Raw genomic sequence first — 24,540 nt, 5'->3', positions numbered from 1 at the left:
GCGCCTCCTGTGTGCTCTTCTTCATTTTTCTCCTTATTTCTCTCTGTCTCTCTGTCTCTCTGCACATCTCTCCATCCCTCTTTTAGGGTGCAGGTAGAATTCTATGTGAATGAGAACACTTTCAAGGAGCGCCTCAAGCTGTTCTTCATCAAAAACCAAAGATCCAGTGAGTTGCCTGCGTTTGGGATCACACTTTCTCTGTCTGTAATTAGTTGGGTGAATTTCCTGTCTGCTGCCTGTTTCCTTTCCACATGAGTTGCTCATATTTTTTTGATTGAAGAGGTGCGTTTCATTTTAGTTAGTGGTGTGCTGTCATTCTTGCTCTGCATTTCATCACCAGTTGTTCAACTTGTCCACTCTTTGTGACTGTTTTGTGTGTCTGTGTTGGGATTTAGATTATCTATGGACTTGTTGATGGAAATGTCATACCTTTATATTTATTTTCTCCTGCATGCATAAAGACATACAAAATATATATTCATAAAAGCTTAACTTGAAGTAGAAACAGGTGTATATGTCAGGTTAATTTTGTTCTTAATTAGTTTGATATCAGCAAATGATTATATATTTTTTTATTAATCTCTGCTTAAATAACATACTGAATAATATAAACTGAGGTGTAAGGAAAACAAGATAAAATAATGAATACATTTTCTGCTATATTAAGCCAACCATTGTCAGTCAACCGCGGCTGCACATGCTTTATTGAAAAGATGTGATAAATCGTGTTTTGGAACAATCTGAAGGACTGATGAACTTTTTGGTAATGATGATAAATGGCTTATGAGGTGCTATTTGTTCCCCAGAGCTTTTCTTTTATTTGTGTTGTGTCTTCTAAAACCTTTATCTGTATCTTAGGTGCTTAGAGCATTAAACTACATTACAGAATCCTACAGAGCTTTATTCAGTGTTTTAAATCATGCATGAAGAATATTTAAAAAAACATTTTAAGCATATTAAAAAGTAAATGAAATGTGCCTATTATTTTTAATTCTGATTGTCTTCTTTTTTGCATTGCAGGTCTGCGAGTGCGGATGTTTAACTTTGCTCTGAAAGTGCTGAGCTGCCTCCTCTACATTGTCAGAGTCCTATTGGACAACCCACAAGCGGAAAGACAGGACTGGTGAGAGAAATGGTGATAACAGGGGCTTAGTGAGATGAAACAAAGTCTCTGTGAGTGTGGAGGCCTGATAGCAGGAACAAGTGCATCAGGTCTATAGATTCAGTGTGTGTAGAGTATCCCGTAGAAGGATTGGATGTGAGATGATGATGGGAGAAGAGAGGGGGTGGAGATGCAATCAGGAAAGCAAACTGATATTTGGACTGAGTTGTGGGTCCAGAGAAGCTGGACGAGAAGTTACTTTCATTGCCGCTTTTGTGTTTTTTTTCCCCCCTTGCAGCGTGAGCGGAGTGAACTGCACCAAACAAAACACATCATCCCGTCCCTGGAGTGAGTTTGACTGGTAAGCATGGGAGCCTCTAATTAGGAGTGATGGCTTTGGCCTTAAAGCCGCACATCCTGGAGAACTAGCATCCCCTACACCGGCCCACTGGTCGGATATGTTGTATAACGCAATCAATGCGACTTCACTGATGCAACTCACAATGCTTATATTGAGCATTGCAGATCCACATTCATTTGTCACAATCCAACTGTATGGATTACCTGTCAACATAATATGTATGAAGTGCCTGTGCAGCCTAATCAACAGCGATCTAGTGGAGATAAAGCATGTAATATACAATGGCAGAGAGAGGGGGAGAAATCAGGAAGTGTACATGGACCTGAGGCTGCCATGTCTCCTGCTCAGGGACCTATTGATCTAATTGGTGGCTGGTGACACTGGCTAAGCTCTGGCTCCACATGAATAAGGAGCCTGACAGAGTGAGCTCAGGAAAGGGATGGGCCGCCTCCTGCTCCAGGCAGCAGACTCGTAGGAGCAAATCAGAGCGCAGGCAGGCGAGCAGTCATGATAAGCCCCAGGGTGTCTTTGGGAGAGAAAAAAATGCCTTTCTCTCACAAAAAGGCTGTAAATTTCCATTTGACTGTGTAAATATTACTTTTCTCCCACAATATGAGCACATTAGCAGCTGTGCGCTCCACTGTTGTTCAGTTGTAAACAGGATACTCAAATTTATTGTAGTGACTTGAGCTGTGTTCATGGCAAGTGTCATTGTGTTGGGCAGAAAATAATTTTAATACTTTGGCCGCAGTCTAATTTTTGTCTCTTTTTTTTTGCCACATCTCTCTCCTCTGCTCTCTAGGAAACTGATCATCTGGGTGGATAGACCTCTACCCCTGTGGGCACTGCAGGTCAGATTGATTAGTCCTGTGTAAACAAGGCCTCAATCTGTTTACACATACACTGTATCTGCATACATGAACGCACTCACATACAGGTGCACATCATAATTCCTGAATTCCTTTTATCGGTTTTTCAGCATTTCATTTACGGCACATGATTTCAGGGCTAAATCAGAATATTTTACCTGACACAAGGATTTACACTTACAGTATGGTTACACACACATACAGTAAATGCACACAATCAGACACCAGACAGTCTCTTGCTTCACTTAAACCTGCTCTCTCTGAAGCTCAATCATCAGCACGCCTACTGATTCCACCCACGCTCTCCTCTTCCATCTCTGCGACTCCTTGTTTCTCTCTGCTCTGGTCTCTCTCTCTGACTATCTCGACTCCTCTCTGTGTCTGCATCTCTCAGTTTCTCCATGATTCTCCCTCTCTTTTTGCAGGTGCTCGTGGCTTTCATCAGCTTTTCAGAAACTATGTTGCTCGTGTATCTCAGCTACAAGGTGAGTTACCCGTGGCCCCCAACGGCCAATCTGAAGCCTTTTGTGATGTCTGAGACTATGATGTCTACATGTGTGGGAGTGCAGGCATGCGATATGCTTGAGGGTGGTGTTTGTCCACTTTGCACTCCTCTGTGTGTTCACTCCATGAAACTGAAGTATTCCTTTCTCCCCTGATGCTGCTCCTTTGCTCTTGCATTTAGAAAGCACCTCAGCGGGCCTTGAGGCTTCCTCATCACGTCCTGTTATTGACACATCAGAAAGACTTTAGGGGAGGCCCCTGTGTTGCTGTAGTGGGGGGCCGATCCATCAACGGGTTGCCCTGCCTTTGATGTTCTTGACACTATAAGCCCATAAAGGGCTCACTCTGCAGATTACTCTGGAGGCTAGAGGCCTTAGCATTTAGAGCTGACTGATTCCTGTGGACATACCCTGTGCCTGTCCACCTACACTAGTCAGATTCAGGTCAGCCATATGCAGGTGGCAGACACATAAAACAGCCATGGCTGACGTCTTAATTGCACGGCAAAGCTTAGAGGAAACTGAGTAATGCTGCTTTTTTTCTCAAAGGGCACAAGGGAGTCGTATAACCCTTATAGCTCACGATCTATTCTACGGTGCAAAACCCGGTCAATTTGTCCCCTTCCACTCTCCGCAATGGGGCCTGTTATGTGGTAATCCCCCAAGGTCGCCATGACAATGGAGTTGCCTGACCCCTGTGTGTGTTTTGTGTTTCCAGGGCAACGTTTGGGAGCAAGTATTACGTGTCCCCTTCATTCTGGAGATGATCAGCGCCGTTCCCTTCATGATCACTGTGAGTGGAAGGATATGCATTACTGAGCACTGACAGCACTCAAGCTCCGCAGTCCCATCCACCCCTTCTTGAACGCACATCACATGTTTAATACCTGCTACAGTAATACACAACACCTTTCCTTGCGAGGGATCCTGTGGCTGTATACAACATATGAAAAAATAGGTGATGAGACAGAGAGCCAAGCTGACTGAAGCTCTCTCCTCTTGACAGGTGATTCTGCCCACCTTCAAAAATCTCTTCATCCCTGTATTTCTCAATTGCTGGCTGGCCAAACACGCTTTGGAGAACATGATAGTGAGTGAAGCACCACCTCCCTATCCAATTTTTCCATTACTTTCATCTCAATATCTCTGTTATGTTATTTTGTTGGCATGCGATTGCCCCTTTCTCTGCCATTTCAGCTCACCAGCTTTTTCTGCCATGAAGGTCAATCAGTTACAAAACATTTAAATTGGTATTGAAGCTTTTCACATTCCCTGCCTCCATCTGTCATATGACATCAAGCTAACTAAGCTTGCTTCACACTTTTTAATAAATTATCTCCCTCTCTGCTCCACATATTCCAACACTTCGACATTTTAATCTCCTCTTTTTTAGAGCATTTTTATATTTCATCCATTGATTTTTATTGTCTTTTTGCTACTATCCATCAACTGCATTTTATCCTCATTTTACACTTTGGTATTGCAGCACTTGGGCTGTTGTTGTTTCCATACATTAATAATATAACTGTGTCTGTCTCTCTGCAGAATGATCTCCACAGGGCGATTCAACGGACACACTCAGCCATGTTTAACCAGGTGGTGATACTCATCAGCACGCTGGTCTGTCTCATGTTTACGTGGTGGGTACCCTCGCTGCTGACACTGAACTGAGTATGGGGGGGGCAACAAGGAAAGAAAATAGGAGAAAAGAGCTGTGGACAGGGTGAGGAAAGGAGCACAAAGAGGATGAGATGGACAAGAGACACTAAGCAATAGTGTGATACATACAGGAAAAAATGAGATAGGAGACAAAAAAGAGAGAAGAGAGAAAAAGATTGAGTGCCGAGAGGTAATTGGTAACTGTGAGAGTGAGATAGTGCTCTGAAATGACAACTGGCGATTGCTTCAGTGCAGTGGAGGATGTGTCAGCTTGCTACATATCTGGTGTGAAAGCCTGAGCTTATCCAGAAGATCCTACACACAGCATGAATTAAGCTCTCTGACCATTTCAGGGTTGACATTTGCCTGTTGACTCATCTATCCCTTAAAGAACACAATAATTTATGCAGCTTGCACTCGTACACCTATATACACAAATATACAAAGTCCCACAAAGACGCTCAAGCATACATCCACCCCCACCTCCACACACAAAGTCACACATATACACACAGGCGTGAAAGACAGCTCTCCACATATAATGGCCCCCACAGGCACCTATACTTCACCCAGCTTTTAAAGTCTCTTTCTAAGTGATGCTCACTTCCATGCTTTCTCCATTTTTCCCACCTTGCCAACCTCCATCAGCATCTGCGGTATCCAACACCTTGAACGAGCGGGCAACAACCTGACCCTGTTTGACTCGCTCTACTTCTGCGTGGTCACCTTCTCCACTGTGGGCTTTGGAGATGTTACCCCTCAAATCTGGCCATCGCAGCTCCTGGTGGTCATCATGATCTTTGTGGCGCTCATTGTGCTTCCCATCCAGGTAAAACAATTACAGTCAGTAAAAAAAAGAGATGTAATCAGTTGTAAAGTTTGAATGTAATGCAATGCAACAAACAAGATATCACTATGTAACAGAAAGCTTTAAAAGTGAATTTTAAAAAGGGATCCTCATTGATTTGATGAGTCGAGGAGCCCTGAAAGCAAAAACCAATCTCACATTTTATTTTCAATTAAATTTTGGAGCAGCCGACAGGGCTCTGCCTGACTGACCATCTCAGACGAACTGAGCACAGATGTGCCTTTGAAGTGATCAGAAAAAATTTAAAATCATTCCTAAAATTAACAGATTGGATGGCCAATTTGTTTTCTTTGGTAAGCTCATTACAGTGAAGTTTTCTCTGTTAAGTCTAATAATTCTTGTACCCCCCCCCCTGCACAATAATGTGATGACTCATTGCATCCTACGTAGATTTACAACACTATTTTTATTCAGAGAACAGTGACAGTGTCTTCCTTACTCGCTCAATTCCCCAAATCCCTCTCCTGTCATTTAGTTGCTGCACAGAGGGAACTTCAGGAACCATTTACACACACACACACACACACACATTATTTGAACACGTACTGATAAAAACACCTGACAAACATATCAGTCGCATTGTATCCTAATGATTACTCTTCATATTTGCAAACCTTTTGTCCTGAGGTAGCTGGCATAACTGTGTGTCTCCCTAAAGATGGAAGTGCCAATAGGAGGAATTCCCTCTGTGTGTATACTGTACCTGTTCTCAGAGGAGGGCCTCTCTGGGCAGGAAATCACCCTCACACTCTACTGATAACTTTACTGACATTCTTGTTTTGTTGTAAATTGGGTTTCTTTTGTGATGGCGCTAACACATCTTTAATAGCTTTTCTTTTTTATTTTATCGTGTCACATAAGCAGTAGGTGTAAGGCGGCATCCTACGCATGCCTGATCAGCCGGCTATTGAACACGCTCTCACTGTGTTGTCTATCCCATCAGCTGTGACCGGGGGGTAGCAAGCATCTTCACAAAAACCTTCACAAAACAAAAGATATGAACCGTGAAGACACTTTGGCTGAACTTGCACGAGCCGACTCATAAAGAAATGGCGATATGTGCATCACCAACATGGATGCCATGTCATCCTCCCCACTCCCTCTCCCCATCTTTCATCCATAAATACCCCTTGACATTTAGAAACTGGCCCCCCTTAGCCCCAACCCCAACCCCCATCCTGAGTGTGTGTGTGTGTGTGTGTGTGTGTGTGTGTGTGTGTGTGTGTGTGTCTGTCTGTCTGGTCCTGCCATGACCAGTCTCCAGGCTGCACCGGGGAGCCACAGAGCACATCAGGATTCATCAGCTGTCTGTTTCTTATTGCTGCCTCATTATTTGGCATATTACTGTACCTGTCCACAACACACCACAGGAAATGGACCTCTTAATAAGTCATTTTGTGTCATTTTGAGCCTTAAAAGGATATTGATTTGAAAATAAGATAAAAAAGCCAACCATTTTGGTAATTCCTCTTGTTTCCAGTTTCACCAGTTTGAAGACTTTCCTTGAAACAAATCACAGTACTCTAAAATAAATGATTGTTATACCACAAATCTTCCACAGTCTGTGCCATTGAGAACTGGCTGTACACAAATAATTGTTGTATGGATGCGTGTGGCCTGATGATGTTTTCCAATTTTAACGAGCTGGCATTATCTCAGCTCAAAATCGATTGAATTTATCTGACGCAGAATGGTTACTTCCCAGACAAAAACAGCACATAAATGAACTGTGTCTATTGAATTCTGTTGACGTGGCTGAGGTGTACGTTCAGAAACATTATCAGCCGTTCATTGCGACTGTTGCTGCTCAAGAGCTGAGGACCTCCATTAAAGCTGGCAGAGGGTTCAATGTATCAATAAGATTCTTGGGGAAAAAAACATTGGAAATGAGTGAAATTTGTGTGTTAAAACCAACAAAAGTCTCAACACCACTTTGTATGAAAATGATAGTATGGATATTTGGGGAACTGCACTTTTCCTACTTTCATAGACACAAAGTTGCATCATAATGGTTCTTGTTGGACCATCTAAAACAATAAACAGAATAAGAGGATAAATTAAGACACATTTTTACCTTCAGTGTTAATGAGGTTGACAGGTGTACGAAGGGCTTTCAAAGAGTGAATGATGAGTATCCCCTGCCACTAACTGAAGTTTTAACTATAGCTAGAGCTGATTATTTTTGTTTTCATTGGCATTTTATTATTAATCCAGAACTTCCAGAAATCCAGAAATCAATGCCACTTAAATCTGATTTAAAATCCTGATTTTAAAAATACTCCTTGCAACAAAACCACTCTGTAACTTACGTATTAGTAAGTAGTAAGTAAGTATCACACAAAATGCGCTTTAATGCCTGAGAAAAAAAGGATCGTCTCCATGACAGAAGTGAAAGGTGTTCGAGGTAACTGGAACCATGGTACACTGTGTTTTATTGCTTTATGTTTGACACTCACACTGTTCGGGGATTTTTCAAAGGGTACAGACATGAGAGTTGTATTCGTCTTACTCTATTGCATAATGGTGGTTTTTGAGTTTAGTGTAAAATATCTGAGTATTTTTCAGTGGAAATCTGTAAAAAAAAAAAGAAAGAAAACTTGTTCTTCATCTCTTCATCTGCAAAACCCTATAATCTATCCACCACATTAAAAAATCAGTGCAATTTCGCTCAGGCCTACACTTGTTTCCTTAACCTACCTTCTCCTGTTAATCTCTGCTATCATGTTCCATTCAGCCACCATCCTGAACCAAATCTCCACTTATATTAATTCCCCCAAACACTCTCCCTAATCAAACGGAAACACTATACAGCACAAGGCATTGTTTTCTTTTCATGTACCACCTGGCTCCTCCCTGTATTCCAGCTAACTTGATCCAATTTCCATCTGTTGAATGTAATGGATGTCGTCCTGAATGCAGTTCGAGCAGCTGGCCTTTCTGTGGATGGAGCGGCAGAAGTCTGGAGGGAACTACAGCCGCTACAGGGCGCAGACGGAGAAACACGTGGTGCTTTGTGTCAGCTGTCTCAAGATCGACCTCCTCATGGACTTCCTCAATGAGTTCTTCGCCCACCCCCGACTTCAGGTCGCTCCAAATGGTTTTAAGTAGGACAAGAGGGTGTTGGGGGGTCTTGTGTTTGTGTGCGTTTATTGTCTGTAATCCTCCTCAGGAGCCCGAGCAGCTGAGGTTAAAGCAGAGGATTCATTCAGCAATAGCACAGATCAATAGAATGGACTTTGAAGTGAAGAAGGAGACATCTTGTGTCGAGCAGTTAAACTTCCTGAAATGAGCAAAATTTTCATATTCATATTCTGGATATTTCAATGAAGGAGTAGATGTAGTTTTAAGAATTTCTAAGCAGGTAATTGTACACAAATTATTATCCAAAAGAGAGTATTCTTATATGTCTTAAAACGTGTTTGGAGGGGATCTGTAAGAAACCAGTCCATTGCCCTTTGACTTAAGACAAGAAAAGGATGCAGGCCTGTAGTGTTGCTAACTCGACTGCATGGTTGGGGCCAGCACTCTCCGGTTCTCTTCTTGGGTCACCATTAATATTTCCACAGTAATAGAAACTAAATGCAAAGTATATGCCTCTCTGCCTATAATCACCTGACTTTTGGCTGATGTCTTGCTTGTGGTTAAACCTTATCAATTGTCTGTGTATGTTTGTGTGTGTTTGTAGGACCACTATGTGGTGATCCTTTGCCCAGCAGAGATGGATGTCCAGGTTAGGAGGGTCCTTCATGTCCCTCTGTGGGCCCAAAGAGTCATCTATCTGCAGGGTTCTGCCCTCAAAGACCAAGACCTGATGAGGGCCAAGTGAGTGATCAAAAACAACAACAACAACAATCAACAGTCTAGAATTAAAACATCTATCTGATTTTATACATGTATTTAGTTTCATATCTACTCTGTCTATTATCTGTCTCTACAAAGCCATGAGAGACACTATTATCACAAAATAATTCTGCAACAATCGAGACCTAAAAATAAACAGAACAGATTCAAGTTTAGACACCTTGAAATGAAAGGCCTCTCGTGTAGAAGTCAGAGCTCATACATCTAAAGCACCTACAGCCTTGAAGTAACTGCTGTAATTACAGTTTGAGTCATATTGCTTATTGTTTACCCCCTGGCTTCCGATAATACAGCCACAGCACCTTAGGCTGGCTTTGTCTCGGCAAAAGAGAAGGAGCAACGGCCTATTTGTTTAATCTCCCTGTCTCCTCGCCTCCTACTATCTCATCCATAAATGACGTGGGCTTGAAAGACACGTTGGTTCGTTTGTTGTTCTATTGTCCTGCTTTTTTCTCTTTTGTCCTCTCCCTCAATAACATGACAATGCTCTCCTTCCCGTGTCTTCTCTCCTTATCACTTCCACAATTCTCTCTCTCTCTCTCTCGCTATTGATCTATCGCTCTCGCTCCCATGGCCACATGCTCTACTAACTTAACTGCCTGCAGGATGGACGATGCTGAGGCCTGCTTTATCCTCAGTAACCGGTTTGAAGTGGACCGCATTGCTGCTGTATGTTCCTCACTGCTTCCCTGTGTCGCCATGAATCCTCACACTGCAAAACATCCGTATTAAGACTTGCCTGATAATAAGTCTTAAAATTTTATTTTTCTCAAAAGATTTAGACTTTTAACATTTTTCTGGAGTGAACTGCTTTTTTTTAAAGAACAAAATTAAACATTTTTACTTATATAATAATTAATTTTCTAAGCAGGAAACACCAAAATAACTGTGATAAAATATGGAAGTGACAAGTAACCCTCACCCCACAAACTTACCTGTATTGCAGGTGCATTAGGGTGGCAAGGTAACCGAGATGGGTCTTTTTTTTTTCTTTTTTTTTTGACTAAACGCTTGTTAGCAGCATTTGTTCTACACTACATTATGTTATGACCAAATACCTGCAAAACTAATGACATTGCCATCAACCTCAACTGTACTTTTTATTTAGTGCTAACTAGCAAATGTTAGCATACTAACACACTAAATGGTGAATATGGTAAGCATAGCTAAACATCAGCATATTAGCGTTGTCACTGTGAGCATGTTAGCATGCCAAAGCCGAAATACAGTGTCACAGAGCTGCTAGCATAGCAGTCTTGTTATTCCTTTGACTGAATTTTCATCACCTGTCTCAGGGCCAGTTTTACTCACTTCACTCTTCATGGCTACATCTTCTGTGCAAACATGAAAACTTCTCCATCGAGGGATGTCAGAATTGCATTACTCTGAAATGTTGCGAGGACCATTCAATTGCTCTGTGCAGTCAGTGGATTAAAAGGATTATTAGAGAGCTACAATCTGACGCTGCTAATGATGTGTTTCTACCTCTCTTTCTCACTCTCTCTGTCGCATTTTTCCCCTCTCTCTCCCTTGTTTTCACTCCATCCATCTCACTCCCCTCCGTCTCCAATCCTCTCAGGATCATCAGACCATCCTCCGCGCCTGGGCAGTGAAAGACTTTGCTCCAAATTGCCCCCTGTACGTCCAGATTCTCAAGCCAGAGAACAAGTTCCACGTCAAATTTGCAGGTGGGCAGAGAGTGTGAAATCAAATACTCTGGCAGTGAGTTGAGGTGTCAGCGAAAGGTGTGTGTGTCTATCCTGTTTGGATGCAGCTACTGTTAATTGATCACATCAGGATTCAGGAAATAATGGGATGACACCTACTAAATAAAAATAAATAATACTTCCTGGCCCAATTTTGCTCAGTTTGAGACTTGGACGGTGTTGTCACCAGTCATGATACATAGCGATGTAAAAAAAATCAGTAATTAGGTAAGCACTTTTATTTTGCTTCTGCAGGGTTGCATTGCGATTACATGTGAAACTGTCAGCATTTTATTTCAGCTGTCGTGTCTCATTTTCCACCTGACTTTATTTGCTTCATTTGTAAGCCTGAAAATTGTCTTTTCTGTCAGCGTGCCTGTGCAGCAGCACAGCAAACTGTCGCCCCAGCTCTGAATAAGTGCTGGACAGATTGGCTCGCCTTGGCTGTAAGCTCTCTTGAGGGTCTCTGTGAGTTTTTACATTGCCTTTTGGAGATCGTCTCTCCATCTCTTCAACAGAAGATGCCAGTCAATCATCTTCGAGTGAAAGAAGAGGAACTAAACTCTCTCTCTCTCACCCTTTCCTCTCTCTCACACATCTCTCTGCCTACAGAACGTCAAACTCAATTCTAGCTTGCCGCCCTCATCCCAGCTGTCTATCAATGATTAACGTTTTACTTTGCTACCTTGGCAAAGAAAATCCCCTTCCTTTGATGAGTTCTGCTCAGACAGATGAGCTCTCCCCGCAGGCAATCCTCCTTTGCCCCTGCAGTGCTGTTTAAACACCTCACTGCCACAGGCCTTTGTTATTAATGGGAAAGGAATTGTCAGGTAGAAAGATAAAATCATGTTCAACCATGATAACACCTGTTCTATATCATATGATTGTCAGTTAGCCCTGTGGGATGAAAATCCCGCTCCTGTATGTGTATGTGAATTGCTTTGATGTGTTATCTTACATTGACATAGTGTTGGACATGTTCAAATATCCTTGTCGTTCATTTTGAAATATGATGTCTTATGAAATAGCCAGCATTGCCCTTGTGGACGCAGCAGCCAGTAAGTGCTGAGTACGAAATTCCCTGTAGGACTATATTGAAGAGTAAAGTGCCCCTTTTAAACACACAAAACCACAAATACCACATAATCATGTCCCTCTAATCCTGAAGTCACCATAGGAAGATTCAGAGAGCAAATCAGTATGCAGTCACATGGCCGTTACTGTGAGTACAGACGCCATGTTTTGACGCCACTTGGAAAATACTCACTAAGTGCTGGAGTGGGAGGCATTAATGAGCAAGAGATACAAGATTTAATTTGATCCGCAGGAATAGCTTAATAACAGCCTGGCGTTCATTAGGAAAGATCTGTCGCTATGATGCTGCAGCCGGGGAGGAAACCCTGAAGCGTTTGAGTAACCAAACAGAATTGGGTTTACATTTTGAACGACAATAGCCAGTCGTCCTCCTGAGCTCGGCTCATTATGGCCGCACGCCATTGATAGCAGCTCACTCATACAAACAATAACGTCCTACTGATTTAATTAGCTCAAGCGTGGTCAGGTTGTAATTGCCCTCTTGCAGAGGGTGCAAATAACCACATCTGCACACACATATCTGCACACACACAGGATTACACCTTTAATACCAGTCTGATACACGCAGCCTGAAGAGATGGCAACAATAACACAGATCCTCTAAGCGAGAGCAACAGAAAGAGAAAAGAGTGTGTGTGTGTGTGTGTGTGTGTGTGTGTGTGTGTGTGTGTGTGTGTGTGTGTATGCACAGTGTGTCGAGGTCAGTAATTGGTTTCTCTCCGGGTCTGAGTCCTGGCACCTGAAGGACAGAGGGCAGGATGGAGGGCTGTGGTGAAGGGTAAGCAGAGAAGAAGATGGGAAGTGAAGGGAATCTCTCTTCTGAAGGGAAGAGAGGTTCAAGAAGGACAGTGGAAATTGGAAAAAAGACTCAATTTGGTGTGTGACAACTGTGTCTGCTTTGGGAGTTAGGAGGGTGTGTGTGTTGCTGTGTAAGTGACAGACAAAGAGAGTGGAATGTGTGTAGCAATAATGAATGTTGTTGCTCCATAGATACAACATCAATGTTTTCATCTTTTTCTCCGCGGACTTTAGATGCCCATTGCTCTGTAAAAGCATCCAGACTGAATAGCAGGAGGCTACTCTGTGTGTGTTTGTGTGTGAGCTGCATTATGATGTACTGCTCTGATCCAAAGGAACATTGGTACTTCAACAAAAGATCCACAATCAGCAGTTTTAATTGTCATGTCTCTTACCTGCTTAGCTTCAGGCACACACAGACCTGACTGATTTATTAAAAACTGCATTTACATCCCAGCTGGCCTCCTGTTACTCAGACTGGCAGCTGATTGAGTCTGATACTTCATGTCAGGCTCTGACATTTGTCACCAATTATTTCCTAATACAGAGCACATACTGTGCTTTTAGGGCCTACCTCAACATTGTTGGTAAACAAGCCAGCCTTAATACGCCTCAGTGTGCTCATCACTGAAGATAATGCAATCAAGAATTACATAGCAGGGGAAATAGATGCTCCCTGGCCCTGATTCACTGATTGGCTTACTACAAACAATAATCGCTCTATTGGTTTTTCCTTTCAAAGAGGAGGCAGGTAAATCAGAGGACCGTCATCTGTGTTTGTTCACTTTGGTTTGGTTGGCTCACACAGGCAGGGCTTGTGTTCGATGATGTGAGTGAAAGGTGGTTTAATAAGGCTGACGCTGAATCACTGGCTTGTTGCTCTTCCAATCACCCCCAGAAAACTGAGCGGTGGGCCACAGCAGTGACATCAAATTTGATCCCATGGGAGCAAACAGGGAATGCAGCCAAGCAGGGGGAAGGGGGTGATGGAGGATTTTTGACACGGATGTCTGTTTGACTCATTTGTGTTTGACAAACATCATGTGACATTTAGATTTTCCAACATAACATAGGGACATATTTGATTGTGTGTGTGTGTGTGTGTGTGTGTGTGTGTGTGTATGTGTGTATGTGTGTGTGTGTTTGTGTGATTTTAGTGGTAAGCTGGAGGCATGTCTTGACACAGTCTAATAAATGCATAATACATTGTGTGTGTTTGTAAAAGCCACAGCCAACAGTTTCTTTATCTGCTGTAGAATGTAGTGAAAACTGAGATGCCAAAAACATGTGTTTCTATTGAGTTTTTAAAATTTTATTTTTCAGTTCTTTGAGCTAGTGATGAAACATTTAGTCAATTAACTGACAGTTGATTAGCAGAAAATCAACTGACAACAATTTTAATAACTACTGTCTAAGTCATTTCCAAAGCAAAAATGCCAAACACTCGCTGGTTCTGGCTTCTCAAATGTGGAAATTTGCTGCTTTTTATATCAGTATAATTTAAATATTTTGGGGGTTTTGAATTGTTTGTTGAACAAAACAAGCAATTTGGAGATGTCACCTTGGCAACTGGAAACTGTTTCACATTTAAAACATTGATTAAAAAACTAAGAGATCAGCCCTTCTTTTAGTACCACAAATTATATAGTATAAGCTAAACAAAACAGAGATGTATATCTCCAAACCTCAGCAGATACAACTGCTCACTGCAGGGTTCTTGGGTTCAGAGTGAAAATTTTTAATGGAGCATGATGTAAGTGTTTGTATTTCGCCGAGGAATGTGTGACCTCGGTCACTTTGCCCCTCTTGTTTCCTGTTTTCTGTTTTCTGCAGATCATGTGGTGTGTGAAGAAGAGTTTAAGTACGCCATGCTGGCTTTAAACTGTGTGTGCCCTGGTACCTCGACTCTCATCACTCTATTGATCCACTCCTCCAGAGGACAGTGAGTTCACTTTCCTTTCTCCCTATCCTTCTTTCTATTTGATTGTTCACAGCACAGTCTTACAGCCTTGATAGTCAAATATACAGTAGAAATAGTGAATAGAAGTGAGCTGTCACTCAACTTTGTTTTGTTTTTTTCAGAACGGCGCCCCAAGAGGCCTTCAAGCAACGAGTAGGAGCCTTTCAAGCCCTCAACCGGTAGGGTGCATCTGATCTGTATTCATACCCAGGAGTTCTGTGGCACATTTGTGTTCAGTCTTTACCCAAATCCTCTGTCAACCTCCATAGTTTGCACACTGTGCTGTGTGATTCTCTGAGGAGATTTTGTAAAGAAAAAAAATAGCTTGCTATTTAGAGATTGTGGTGAGAAGATTCATCAATGATGATCGTTGTGGCTAGCTTTCGATGTTCAAAATGGCAGCATGTTTTGTGGGTTTGAAATTCAGATACCCAGAAATCAGGATATCATGTTTGTGAAGCTTTACACAAATCTATACAAGAGAGGCAAAAAGTTATATATGAATGGACCCTAGTTTTGTTGTAGTTCATTCATAGCTTTCACCTGCTGAGTGTTTGGTATTAAGTAGCAGATCTATACTGGTGATTAAAATGGTGCTAGTTTAAATATGATTTATTTGTTGTTGTTGAAATCACAGTATATGTCCTTCCTGTACCTTTTCTTCAGATTAAATCTTGGTATTTATGTGACTGTCATCTTAAAGCCACAAAATGTCATCTTAACATAAACAACAGGGTGTCCATACAAAAAACAAACCTGCTATCACTCCTAAAAAGTCTAAGTCAAATTAGACAAGAACCAATGCAGTACAGAAGACCTATTTTTCAATTATGAATAGGCAAGAAACATAAAAATGAAAACAAATACTAATTCAAATACTCCATAGCTTGTGTCTGATGAGTTCAACATTCAAAAGTAGGGTGTTTCATAAGTATGTTTCTATATCTGGACTTGATGCCATTTGGTTTATTGGCTGTAACAGTGCTACATGACGAGGATTTGTCCTCCTCCTCCCCTGCCTTGCACTTAGTTCCTGTAAACTGCAAATTCGCTATAACACTTGTTTATATAATGCAGTCTTTGTCGCAGGCCACCCACATTCCTGTTGTCACCTCTTTAGCCTCCGCATCTAAAGCCATATCCCCTTAAGAAAAATGCTGTCCACTTAGCTGTGTGAATGTGTACATCTGGGACCTATTGTTCAGACAGGCTGAGTGTCCTTCCATACATCCGGGTGCTGATTGAAGTATTGATCAGCAGCTCTGACAGAGATGTAAGATGTTACCCCTGCAACCCTGAGTGGAATATCTTCTGATGTGGCCCCCGGTGTTGAGCTGGATGCTTTGTGTTACATTCTAAAGGTCAGTCTTTCCCCACATGGCCAATCAATCCTCTTTGTCTTTCTCAGGGAGGGCGGTGCATGTTCAGCGGACCAATGGCACCGAACCTACCGGCGCTGCTCAGCCAATGAGGTGCATCACATCCGCCTGGAGGATAGTAAATTCTTCGGGGAATACCAGGGCAAGAGTTTCACCTTTGCCTCCTTTCATGCTCACAAAAAGTAAGTCACAACATGAAAAAGCCAAGAAATGAGAACACACACCGACCTGCGCGGTTCAGAGCTGACCTTGTCTCTGCGCCTGCAGGTATGGAGTATGTTTGATCGGAGTACGCAGATTGGACACCACCAACATCCTGCTGAACCCTGGTCCCTGCCACATCATGGGGGCCTCTGACACGTGCTTTTACATCAATATCTCCAAAGAGGAGAACTCAGCATTTGTCAGGGGCCAGAGGGAGCCATCGTGGGGCAGCACGGGGGGAAATGCCAGGGGAGTGCACCAAACCATCTACCATGGGCTCACCCGCCTGCCAGTCCACAGTATCATCGCCAGCATGGGTCAGTCAGATGGACACGGCACAAAGACTGTGTAACATTTACACACTGACCTTCTGTTTGCAGTTTCTGTGTTGGTCAAACATGCAAACCTGTCATTAAACTGTCTTAGACAGCAGCACAGTCACAGCTGTCAGAATTATGCATCTCTCACATTTGAAACCTATCTGGGTGATTAGAAATATTCATAGCTTTTCTGAGGAATTGTCATGTATCTGATTATAAGTCACACTTGATAAGAGCAACTGCCAAATTAACTGAAATGTCAGATACTGTCGTTTTACAAACACACCACCTGGTGGACAACAATGAAATTGTCTGGCTCACAGGTTTTCAGTGCTCTCACTACAGAATGTATCATCAGGGATCTGTGCAAACACATCACGTATAGTGTTTGATCTTGATCTCTGGCTTGATAATCTCTGTGGCTGTGGGTGGATGTTTCAGGCACAGTGGCCATTGACCTCCAGGACTCCAGTGACAGCAGCCCAGAGGGCCAGGACCCGGGGAGCACCGGGCTGGGCAGCGGAAGAGGAAGCAGGAGCAGCTCCAGGACAGAGATGAGTGGTGCTAACACTTTGGCCCTGCCTGCCATGGGAGACTCAGCCGAGGAGAGGCGACACAGCATCGCCCCCGTCCTGGAGCTGGTGGACGGTGTCAACAACCCTGCCTTTGACCTGCTGGGAGACCAGTCAGAGGACGAGGCCGGAGAAGAGGGCAAGGAGGACAGTGACAGAGATGAGAGCGCCCACTGGTGGGGTCGACACTGCGAGTAAGCAATGACAATGCTGTTTGAATTTTCATTCATGGGTATGTTCAACTTGTTCAGAGGTAAGGCAGATGATAGCTAAACTATCATCCCTGAGGGAGAACATGTCCCACCCCATGTAGGACACTCTGGCAGCACTGGGCAGCTCCTTCAGTGACAGGCTGCTTCACCCGCGGTCTGTGAAGGAGAGATACCGCAGGTCTTTCCTCCCAGCTGCAGTCAGGCTTTACAATCAGACCTGCTCCCAGTAGACCACACACACCAAAATGGACAATCCACATATTTCTGAATGTATATCGAATGAGGATTATCTTATTTTATCTTATCTTGTAACTGTGGGCTTGTGCTACAGATGGGTGAAAGGATACCCGCTGAACTCTCCATACATCGGCAGCTCGCCTACGCTGTGCCACCTTCTTCAAGAAAAGATGCCTTTCTGCTGTCTGCGCATGGACAAGGTATGAGATTTAAATGGCTTTCTATCTTTACTTCACAAGTTCACATTGCCATCCTCCTCTATAGCCACTCTGCTCCTCTCCTAGGCTTGTCACCACACCCTTTTCGAGGATGCCCGCTCCTACGGCTTCAAAAACAAATTGATCATTGTGTCCGCGGAGAGTGCAGGGAACGGTCTGTACAACTTCATCGTGCCTCTACGGGCCTACTACCGACCCAGGAAGGAGCTCAACCCCATCGTGCTGCTGCTGGAGAGCATGTAAGGACACACCTACGTTATTTGGTGTGATGAGGTGGCCATGTCTGTGTTGCTGTGAGCACTACAGCTACTCTACAAATATAGAAGGATGGTAAAGTGGGCTCCTCCTTAAATAGCCAGCGAAGGAGAAAAACTGAGCTATATATGGTCACTGTAAACATGATTTGTGAAATGCTGAATGCTTTCAGGACAATGCGCTCCACAATCCTGTGTCATGTTTTGTGGCCGGTACACAAACGCAGTCAGCCAAATGAGAGTGGAATCCAATAAAAAGGCAATAAAATGCTGAGTCACTCCAGTGTACTGCTGTTATTTTCAGCTCTCTCTGCAGGCAGTTTGGCTGTGTTGTATTTCTCAAGCTGAGTGAGGGGGGTTCTGCCTCTGTGGGGACATTAGGTCTTCATCATGGCATGCATAAATCTCTACTGTTGGGAATCTGAAGTCTATTTGTGTTTTGATTGGTTCAGACCTGAGGCAGACTTCCTGGAGGCAATCTGTTGGTTCCCTATGGTGTTCTACACAGTGGGCTCCATCGACAAGTAAGATAAACCAAAGCTCCAGGCTGCTTTCATTATTTATCTTCCTCTTTTTCGTCTTTTACTATTTCCTTAATCTTTTTTTTTATGTATGTGTTTTTGCACTTCTCAAATTACTTTGTTTACCCTTTGATTTATTCTTCCTGCCCTTCAACACGGATCTTTTCATGCCCCCCCCCCCCCCTCTCCACAGTCTGGACAGTTTGCTGCGATGTGGAGTGACTTTCGCAGACACCATGGTGGTGGTTGACAAGGAGAGCTCCATGATTGCAGAGGAGGACTACATGGCTGATGCAAAGACCATCGTCAATGTCCAGACCCTCTTCAGGTCTGCTTTGTCCTAATGTGTTCTGCAATCTCACACACTAGCTTAAAGGCAGAATGAGTAGGATTTGTCTGTTGCGGTTTGTAAACACAACATTCTGAGCTACACACCCACGGCCCAAAGGCCGACCCCCAGAAAGTGTGAGAAAGAAGTTTTATCTGCTGAGGTTTGATTTACCCATTACTCTCTCTTTGTCTCTGTGCTTCTTCCTCCCAGACTGTTCCCAGCTCTCAGTATCATCACGGAGCTCACCCACCCAGCCAACATGCGCTTTATGCAGTTCAAAGTCAAAGACCACTACTCTCTGGCTCTGTCCAAACTGGAAAAGGTTCATACCTTCAAACCCCCATTTACTTTCTCTCTCATTTCCCTCAACCCAGACTTCAGGGGTCATAATGAAAAAACAATGAGAACAAATGCAGCACACTGTTTTGCATTATGACGGCCATCCTTTATTTAGTATTCTCAGTGGTTTTTAGAAATACATTCATTGAATCACTGCTAATGTGGCCTTGTTTTGATGAAAAGCTGCAGATTTCTTTTGTCACAACCATTGTTAAGTTTTGCAGAAAACATTTCTAACTGATTATAGCCTTGTGGTTTTTGTTCTCTTCACCCCATCGCTGCTTGCCTTTTTTAATTTCTGTTGTTGCTAATGTGGCTCTCTGTGTGGCAGCTCATGGATTTCCCCCCTGGGCATCAATAACATTTATCAACAAACTAGTAAATTAGTCACTGTTTGACATCACATTCCAAAAGGAATTTCAATCTGGGATTAACATTATTATGAGGTAACTTTTTGGAAATTTCTAGCAGTGTTGCCAAAGCAGGAAGGACCTTTGGTGGATTCCCAGCCTTTGCTTTGTTTGGGAAATGTATACACAAACATGCAGTGTTTCCTTAGGAGTTTCTGGTTTAATCCCAAGTTTCAAAATCAAGCAAGTCAGGTGCACTGGGAAAACTGTTACATTGCCTTCAGCCCAGTGCATGCTAGACTAGATGCTTGATGCTGTAAATATTTAAGATTTTAAAAAGGTTTTATGGGTGAAGATCAGATGATGATGATCCTTACAAACTGTCTGGATTAGAGAAACTTCCATCACATCTTCTCATCTCTACAAAGACTAGTGTAATCGGGAAAAAATCTGGCGTGTGTGTGTGTGTGTGTGTGTGTGTGTGTGTGTGTGTTTGATCTGCAGAAGGAAAGGGAGAAGGGCTCCAACCTGGTGTTTATGTTCCGCCTGCCCTTTGCTGCAGGGAAGGTGTTCAGTGTCAGCATGCTGGACACTCTCCTCTACCAGGTAACTCTTCAGTCTGACTCAACAACAAAAAAAATCCTGTTTCTCAGTGCGCCAAAATGCCCAATATGATCCATTTCTGTTGACTTGTTCTCCTGCCAGTCATTTGTGAAGGACTACATGATCTCCATCGCCAGGCTGCTGCTTGGTTTAGACTCCATGCCTGGTTCAGGTTTCCTCTGTGCTGTAAGTGGCCGGAAGCAAACAGCTTGAATTCAGTCTGTTTGGACTGTGAGGTTTGACCTGATTGTCGTGTTGTTTGTTTTCTAGATGAAAATCACAGAGGACGACCTGTGGATCCGCACCTACGGCAGGCTCTATCAGAAACTGTGCTCCTCCAATGGAGACATTCCCATCGGCATCTACCGGACAGAGGCACACAAGCTTCCAGTCTCTGAGGTCAGCTGCTACCGTTACTAGTTTGGTTAAAGTCACTGGACTGACTGGGACAATTGAGCAAGACACTGAAGTTAACAAGCTGACTCTAAGCAGCAGCTGCTAGAGGCCACAATGTTCATTGCATCCCACTATACAAAAGAGGAACAAACAAAATTCTTAAACCCTACTGATAGTAGGGGAAGAGAGAAAAGGTCAAAAGGTTTGTTCAATTCCCCAGAATTAAGTGTTCTTAGTTTTGACATGTGTGTTCATCTTGTGCGACAAACATGTCAATAAAAACAAAAATCCAATTTGCACAGTCTGAAAGAAATCTACATATTACACATTATGCAGTGACAATTGACAATTTTCTGGAAACGAGACTGATGACGTTTTCAAGTTGGATCCTTAAGAACGTTGGATTATTCATTTTATGTATCTTTCATTTCTAGTGTGATAAGAAAGTATTAATTCCTCTTAATCTTGGGAAATCAGCAATCAGTGAAGAACTGATTTAATAAAATCAGTGTGATAAAAGGTTGATAATGCTGCATAAGGAAATTAAAGGTGTGTGAATGTGAGTGTGTGAATATGTGGTTCTGTTTGCATGTCACAGTCCCAGGTATCCATCACAGTGGAAGACTACGAGGACACCAGAGAACCCAGGGAGCCCCTGTTGTCCCGGACCGGTGCTCATCGCAACTCCACCTCCTCGGAGCCTGTCTCCACCTCTTCCCACTCCTCAGACCACCCTCTGCTCAGGAGGAAGAGCATGCAGTGGGCGCGGCGGCTGAGCAGGAAGGGTGGTCGGGGCTCCAGCGCGGCCAAGGGGGGTCCGGGCAACGCGGCGGAGAGGATCAGCCAGCAGAGACTGACCCTGTTCCGGCGCTCAGAGAGGCAAGAACTCAACGCCCTGGTGCGAACGAGGATGAAACACTTGGGCCTTTCTCCGACTGGATTCAGTAAGTCTATATCAGTTTGTGTAAGAAAGTGTTCTGCTCCTGATCTCAAGTGCAGGTTTAAGTACAATTTTGAGGTACTTGTACATAACTGTAATTTGGTTCATGCCATATACTTCTACTCCAATCCAAATATTGTACTTTTACATGTTCCTTGTTCCACTAAAGCTATAGACACTAGTTACTTTGCATATCAAGATTTACATAAATACAAATATGTTAAACTTAAACCAGTGGTTACAAACCTTTCTTGGCTTGTGACCCCTTACAAAAATATAGTAAAGTTTCAGACATCAAGAGTTAAAATGATTCAATATCAGGGAAAATTAAAGAACAAAATATATAAATATGTGTTTTTTCTTCTTTCCTTCCCCATTAATCATCTCACCACCCCTCAGATTGATATTGGGACCCTTTGAAGGGGCCTGACCCCAATTTTGGGAACTACTGAACTAAACGACCTAAGTGTATATAAAGTTGTTAAAACTTCACAAAAACCTCAATAAAATGCATCAGTATTAAAAATCTATGTCATATATATTTGCATATAACTCACACGGGACTACTTTTAATTAATTGGGATTTTGAATGCAGGACTTTTACCTGTAATAAAGTATTTATACATTGTTGTACTGGTGCTTTAAATACTTCTTCCACCCCTGTCTGTTACTCTCTATGTTTCCCGCTTGTGTCCATTTTTATTTAAACACGTCTTCCTGTCTTGTGACTCATAGTAACGTTCTGTGTGTACAGATGTTCGCAGCCTGCTGTATATCCTGTTCCTACTTTATTTCCTGCCTCACTCACCTCTTTTCTTCCTGTGTCAGATGGGATGACAGACCAAGGGAACAGACTGTCCTATATCCTCATCAACCCGTCTCCAGACACCAGACTGGAGCTGCACGATGTTGTGTGAGTACACAACGCCACATATAACTGATAGCACTGTCACATGAACACAGCGTGAAAACCACAAATATAACAGGATTCTATTTTGTTGCCCCTGTCTGTGCCCCATCTGTAGGTACCTGATCAGACCAGACCCCCTCTCTCTGGTTCCCAATCAGGGAAGCAGCAGGAAGTGCAGCGCCGGGATCTCAGAGAGCCACAGGTTTGATACGCAGGACAGCACCCATCTGTGAGAGACAAATAAAAAGACAAATACACTGTCAAAACACTGCCAGAGAGAGGAAGAACAACAACACAATCAAGAAATGGTGAGATAGAAAGGGATGCAGCCAGACAGCACTCGGCCCTCGTATTCTCTCCACATTCAGTCTCCGCGAGCTCAGAGGTGCCGGACGTGCATGGACCTTTTCTGTAACGATGGGAATGTTTTATTTATGCACCTTCCTACTTTCAAAGCGGAGAGCTGTGGACACAGAAGTGCATTTAATGAAAAACTGTATGTATTTATCTGTGTATGTGCATGTTATGTACTGCATCATGTATGTGCAGTGTGTATGTGTGTGTGTGTACTGTATGTATGTGCTAGTGTGTGAATGAGTGTGTGTGTATACTTACGGATCAAGAGCAAGACACTGCCAATTTTATCTGGACAGCCAAAGGAATCTGCTGCCAAATGAAAGTCGAGGGATGGGTTTTTTTTGTGTGTGTGTGTCCTTCTCTCTGTCGTAGGTGTGTTTTGTCACACTTAATGTTGTTTGAGGTATTTCAAAGTGCTTAGTCACAACAGTGCACACACCCTGTGAGGTTTTATTATTTTTTTTTTTTTTTGGTCTTCATAAAGCCTTTTTGAAACTTTTTACCTGTTGCTCACACAGTCAAACGCACACATTCGTTTTACGCTCACCAGCAGCGGAGGAATCCAAAGAGCACGAGTCTCAATGATGGACATATGTAGACAGCCAGCATGCGTCATCAGTGCAGGGCATTCAGTCACACTGCTGTCTGAAGTATGTTACTGTCTTCAGTTCTCTCAGAAGTTTATCCTTTGCCTGTTCTTAAAGTCCCGCCGCTTCTCTCTGCTTCTGTCAGTCGGTGTGAGCCGTCCAGCCACCAGCTTGCTTTTTGCTGACATGCATGTTAGAGATGCAAGGGATGGGCAAAATAACAGGAACATATACCATAATATAATGCCACTCAGTACAATAGCCCCGCAGTAAATACTACCTTTGTGAAGCTTATAATATGTCAGTGAGGTGTTGTTCATCTCTCAGTTTTATAAGCTTTACAATGAGATATTTTCTGTATTTATTGTACACTGCAATAAATATCCACTTTTCAAGTATTTAGTTTGCTAATTGAGAATTGAAATCTATAATATAATTTGGTTTTCAGCCAGAAACAAAAATCTAATTTCTCTGAAAAATGTGCCAGTAGAGTGAGATCATTCTGCTTGTTTTTTCAGCCTAGTCTACCTTATTTCAAAGATTTTCAGTTGTTAAAAGAAACATGAGATTTATATCTGTCATATTGAAGTAAATCACTTGTTAGGGTGGACATTTATGCCGTTTGTATATCAAGGATTTGCAAGCCTCTGTGAATCTTTTGTCAGAAACTCTGAGTGTGCCATTTCGCACAGAAATGGTGCAGCCATGTGGCGGGAATGCTAACCGGCATCCCTGCCAACACCACTGCTGTAGCTTTAGTGCCATTATAACAGATGGAAATATGTATATATTAAAGTCAGTCATTATAGCTTGTCATTGCTTTATTGCTGTTTTTGGTGTCAGTTTGTGCAGCTACAACGATTTCACTCAGATTCATAACTTTAGTAGCATGTAAAACCACTTGACATCAAAGTACTCTCATTATCTTTTATTTCTAAATGAGTCACTTGATTGTCTGATGGGTTTTATGTGTCATTCCTGAGCTATTTCTACATAACACTGTATGATTCACACTGAATGGCTCTAAT

General features: G+C 42.8%; 1 protein-coding gene across 1 annotated transcript in view; it reads left to right on the top strand.

Annotated features, from left to right (window-relative positions):
* Window positions 1-22,801, top strand: part of kcnt2b (potassium sodium-activated channel subfamily T member 2b) — a 33,531-nt gene extending 10,730 nt beyond the window's left edge. The window contains exons 2-30 of the mRNA XM_070923326.1: window positions 87-166; window positions 1,021-1,123; window positions 1,401-1,463; window positions 2,266-2,314; window positions 2,758-2,817; window positions 3,554-3,628; window positions 3,842-3,925; window positions 4,381-4,475; window positions 5,143-5,323; window positions 8,282-8,446; window positions 9,048-9,184; window positions 9,829-9,892; window positions 10,803-10,911; window positions 14,656-14,764; window positions 14,905-14,961; window positions 16,191-16,343; window positions 16,429-16,682; window positions 17,127-17,451; window positions 17,801-17,906; window positions 17,991-18,163; window positions 18,631-18,702; window positions 18,893-19,027; window positions 19,241-19,352; window positions 20,224-20,325; window positions 20,425-20,508; window positions 20,593-20,721; window positions 21,317-21,662; window positions 22,487-22,571; window positions 22,684-22,801. Coding sequence (XP_070779427.1) covers window positions 87-166; window positions 1,021-1,123; window positions 1,401-1,463; window positions 2,266-2,314; window positions 2,758-2,817; window positions 3,554-3,628; window positions 3,842-3,925; window positions 4,381-4,475; window positions 5,143-5,323; window positions 8,282-8,446; window positions 9,048-9,184; window positions 9,829-9,892; window positions 10,803-10,911; window positions 14,656-14,764; window positions 14,905-14,961; window positions 16,191-16,343; window positions 16,429-16,682; window positions 17,127-17,451; window positions 17,801-17,906; window positions 17,991-18,163; window positions 18,631-18,702; window positions 18,893-19,027; window positions 19,241-19,352; window positions 20,224-20,325; window positions 20,425-20,508; window positions 20,593-20,721; window positions 21,317-21,662; window positions 22,487-22,571; window positions 22,684-22,801 — 3,625 coding nt within the window. The remainder of the gene's footprint in view (window positions 1-86; window positions 167-1,020; window positions 1,124-1,400; window positions 1,464-2,265; window positions 2,315-2,757; window positions 2,818-3,553; window positions 3,629-3,841; window positions 3,926-4,380; window positions 4,476-5,142; window positions 5,324-8,281; window positions 8,447-9,047; window positions 9,185-9,828; window positions 9,893-10,802; window positions 10,912-14,655; window positions 14,765-14,904; window positions 14,962-16,190; window positions 16,344-16,428; window positions 16,683-17,126; window positions 17,452-17,800; window positions 17,907-17,990; window positions 18,164-18,630; window positions 18,703-18,892; window positions 19,028-19,240; window positions 19,353-20,223; window positions 20,326-20,424; window positions 20,509-20,592; window positions 20,722-21,316; window positions 21,663-22,486; window positions 22,572-22,683) is intronic.
* Window positions 22,802-24,540: the final 1,739 nt, after the last annotated feature.

Source organism: Enoplosus armatus, chromosome 17 (genome assembly GCF_043641665.1).
Source record: "Enoplosus armatus isolate fEnoArm2 chromosome 17, fEnoArm2.hap1, whole genome shotgun sequence".
Classification (NCBI taxonomy): domain Eukaryota; kingdom Metazoa; phylum Chordata; class Actinopteri; order Centrarchiformes; family Enoplosidae; genus Enoplosus; species Enoplosus armatus.
The sequence above is the reverse complement of the archived record's forward strand: the minus strand, read 5'-3'. Positions and strand labels throughout refer to the sequence as shown.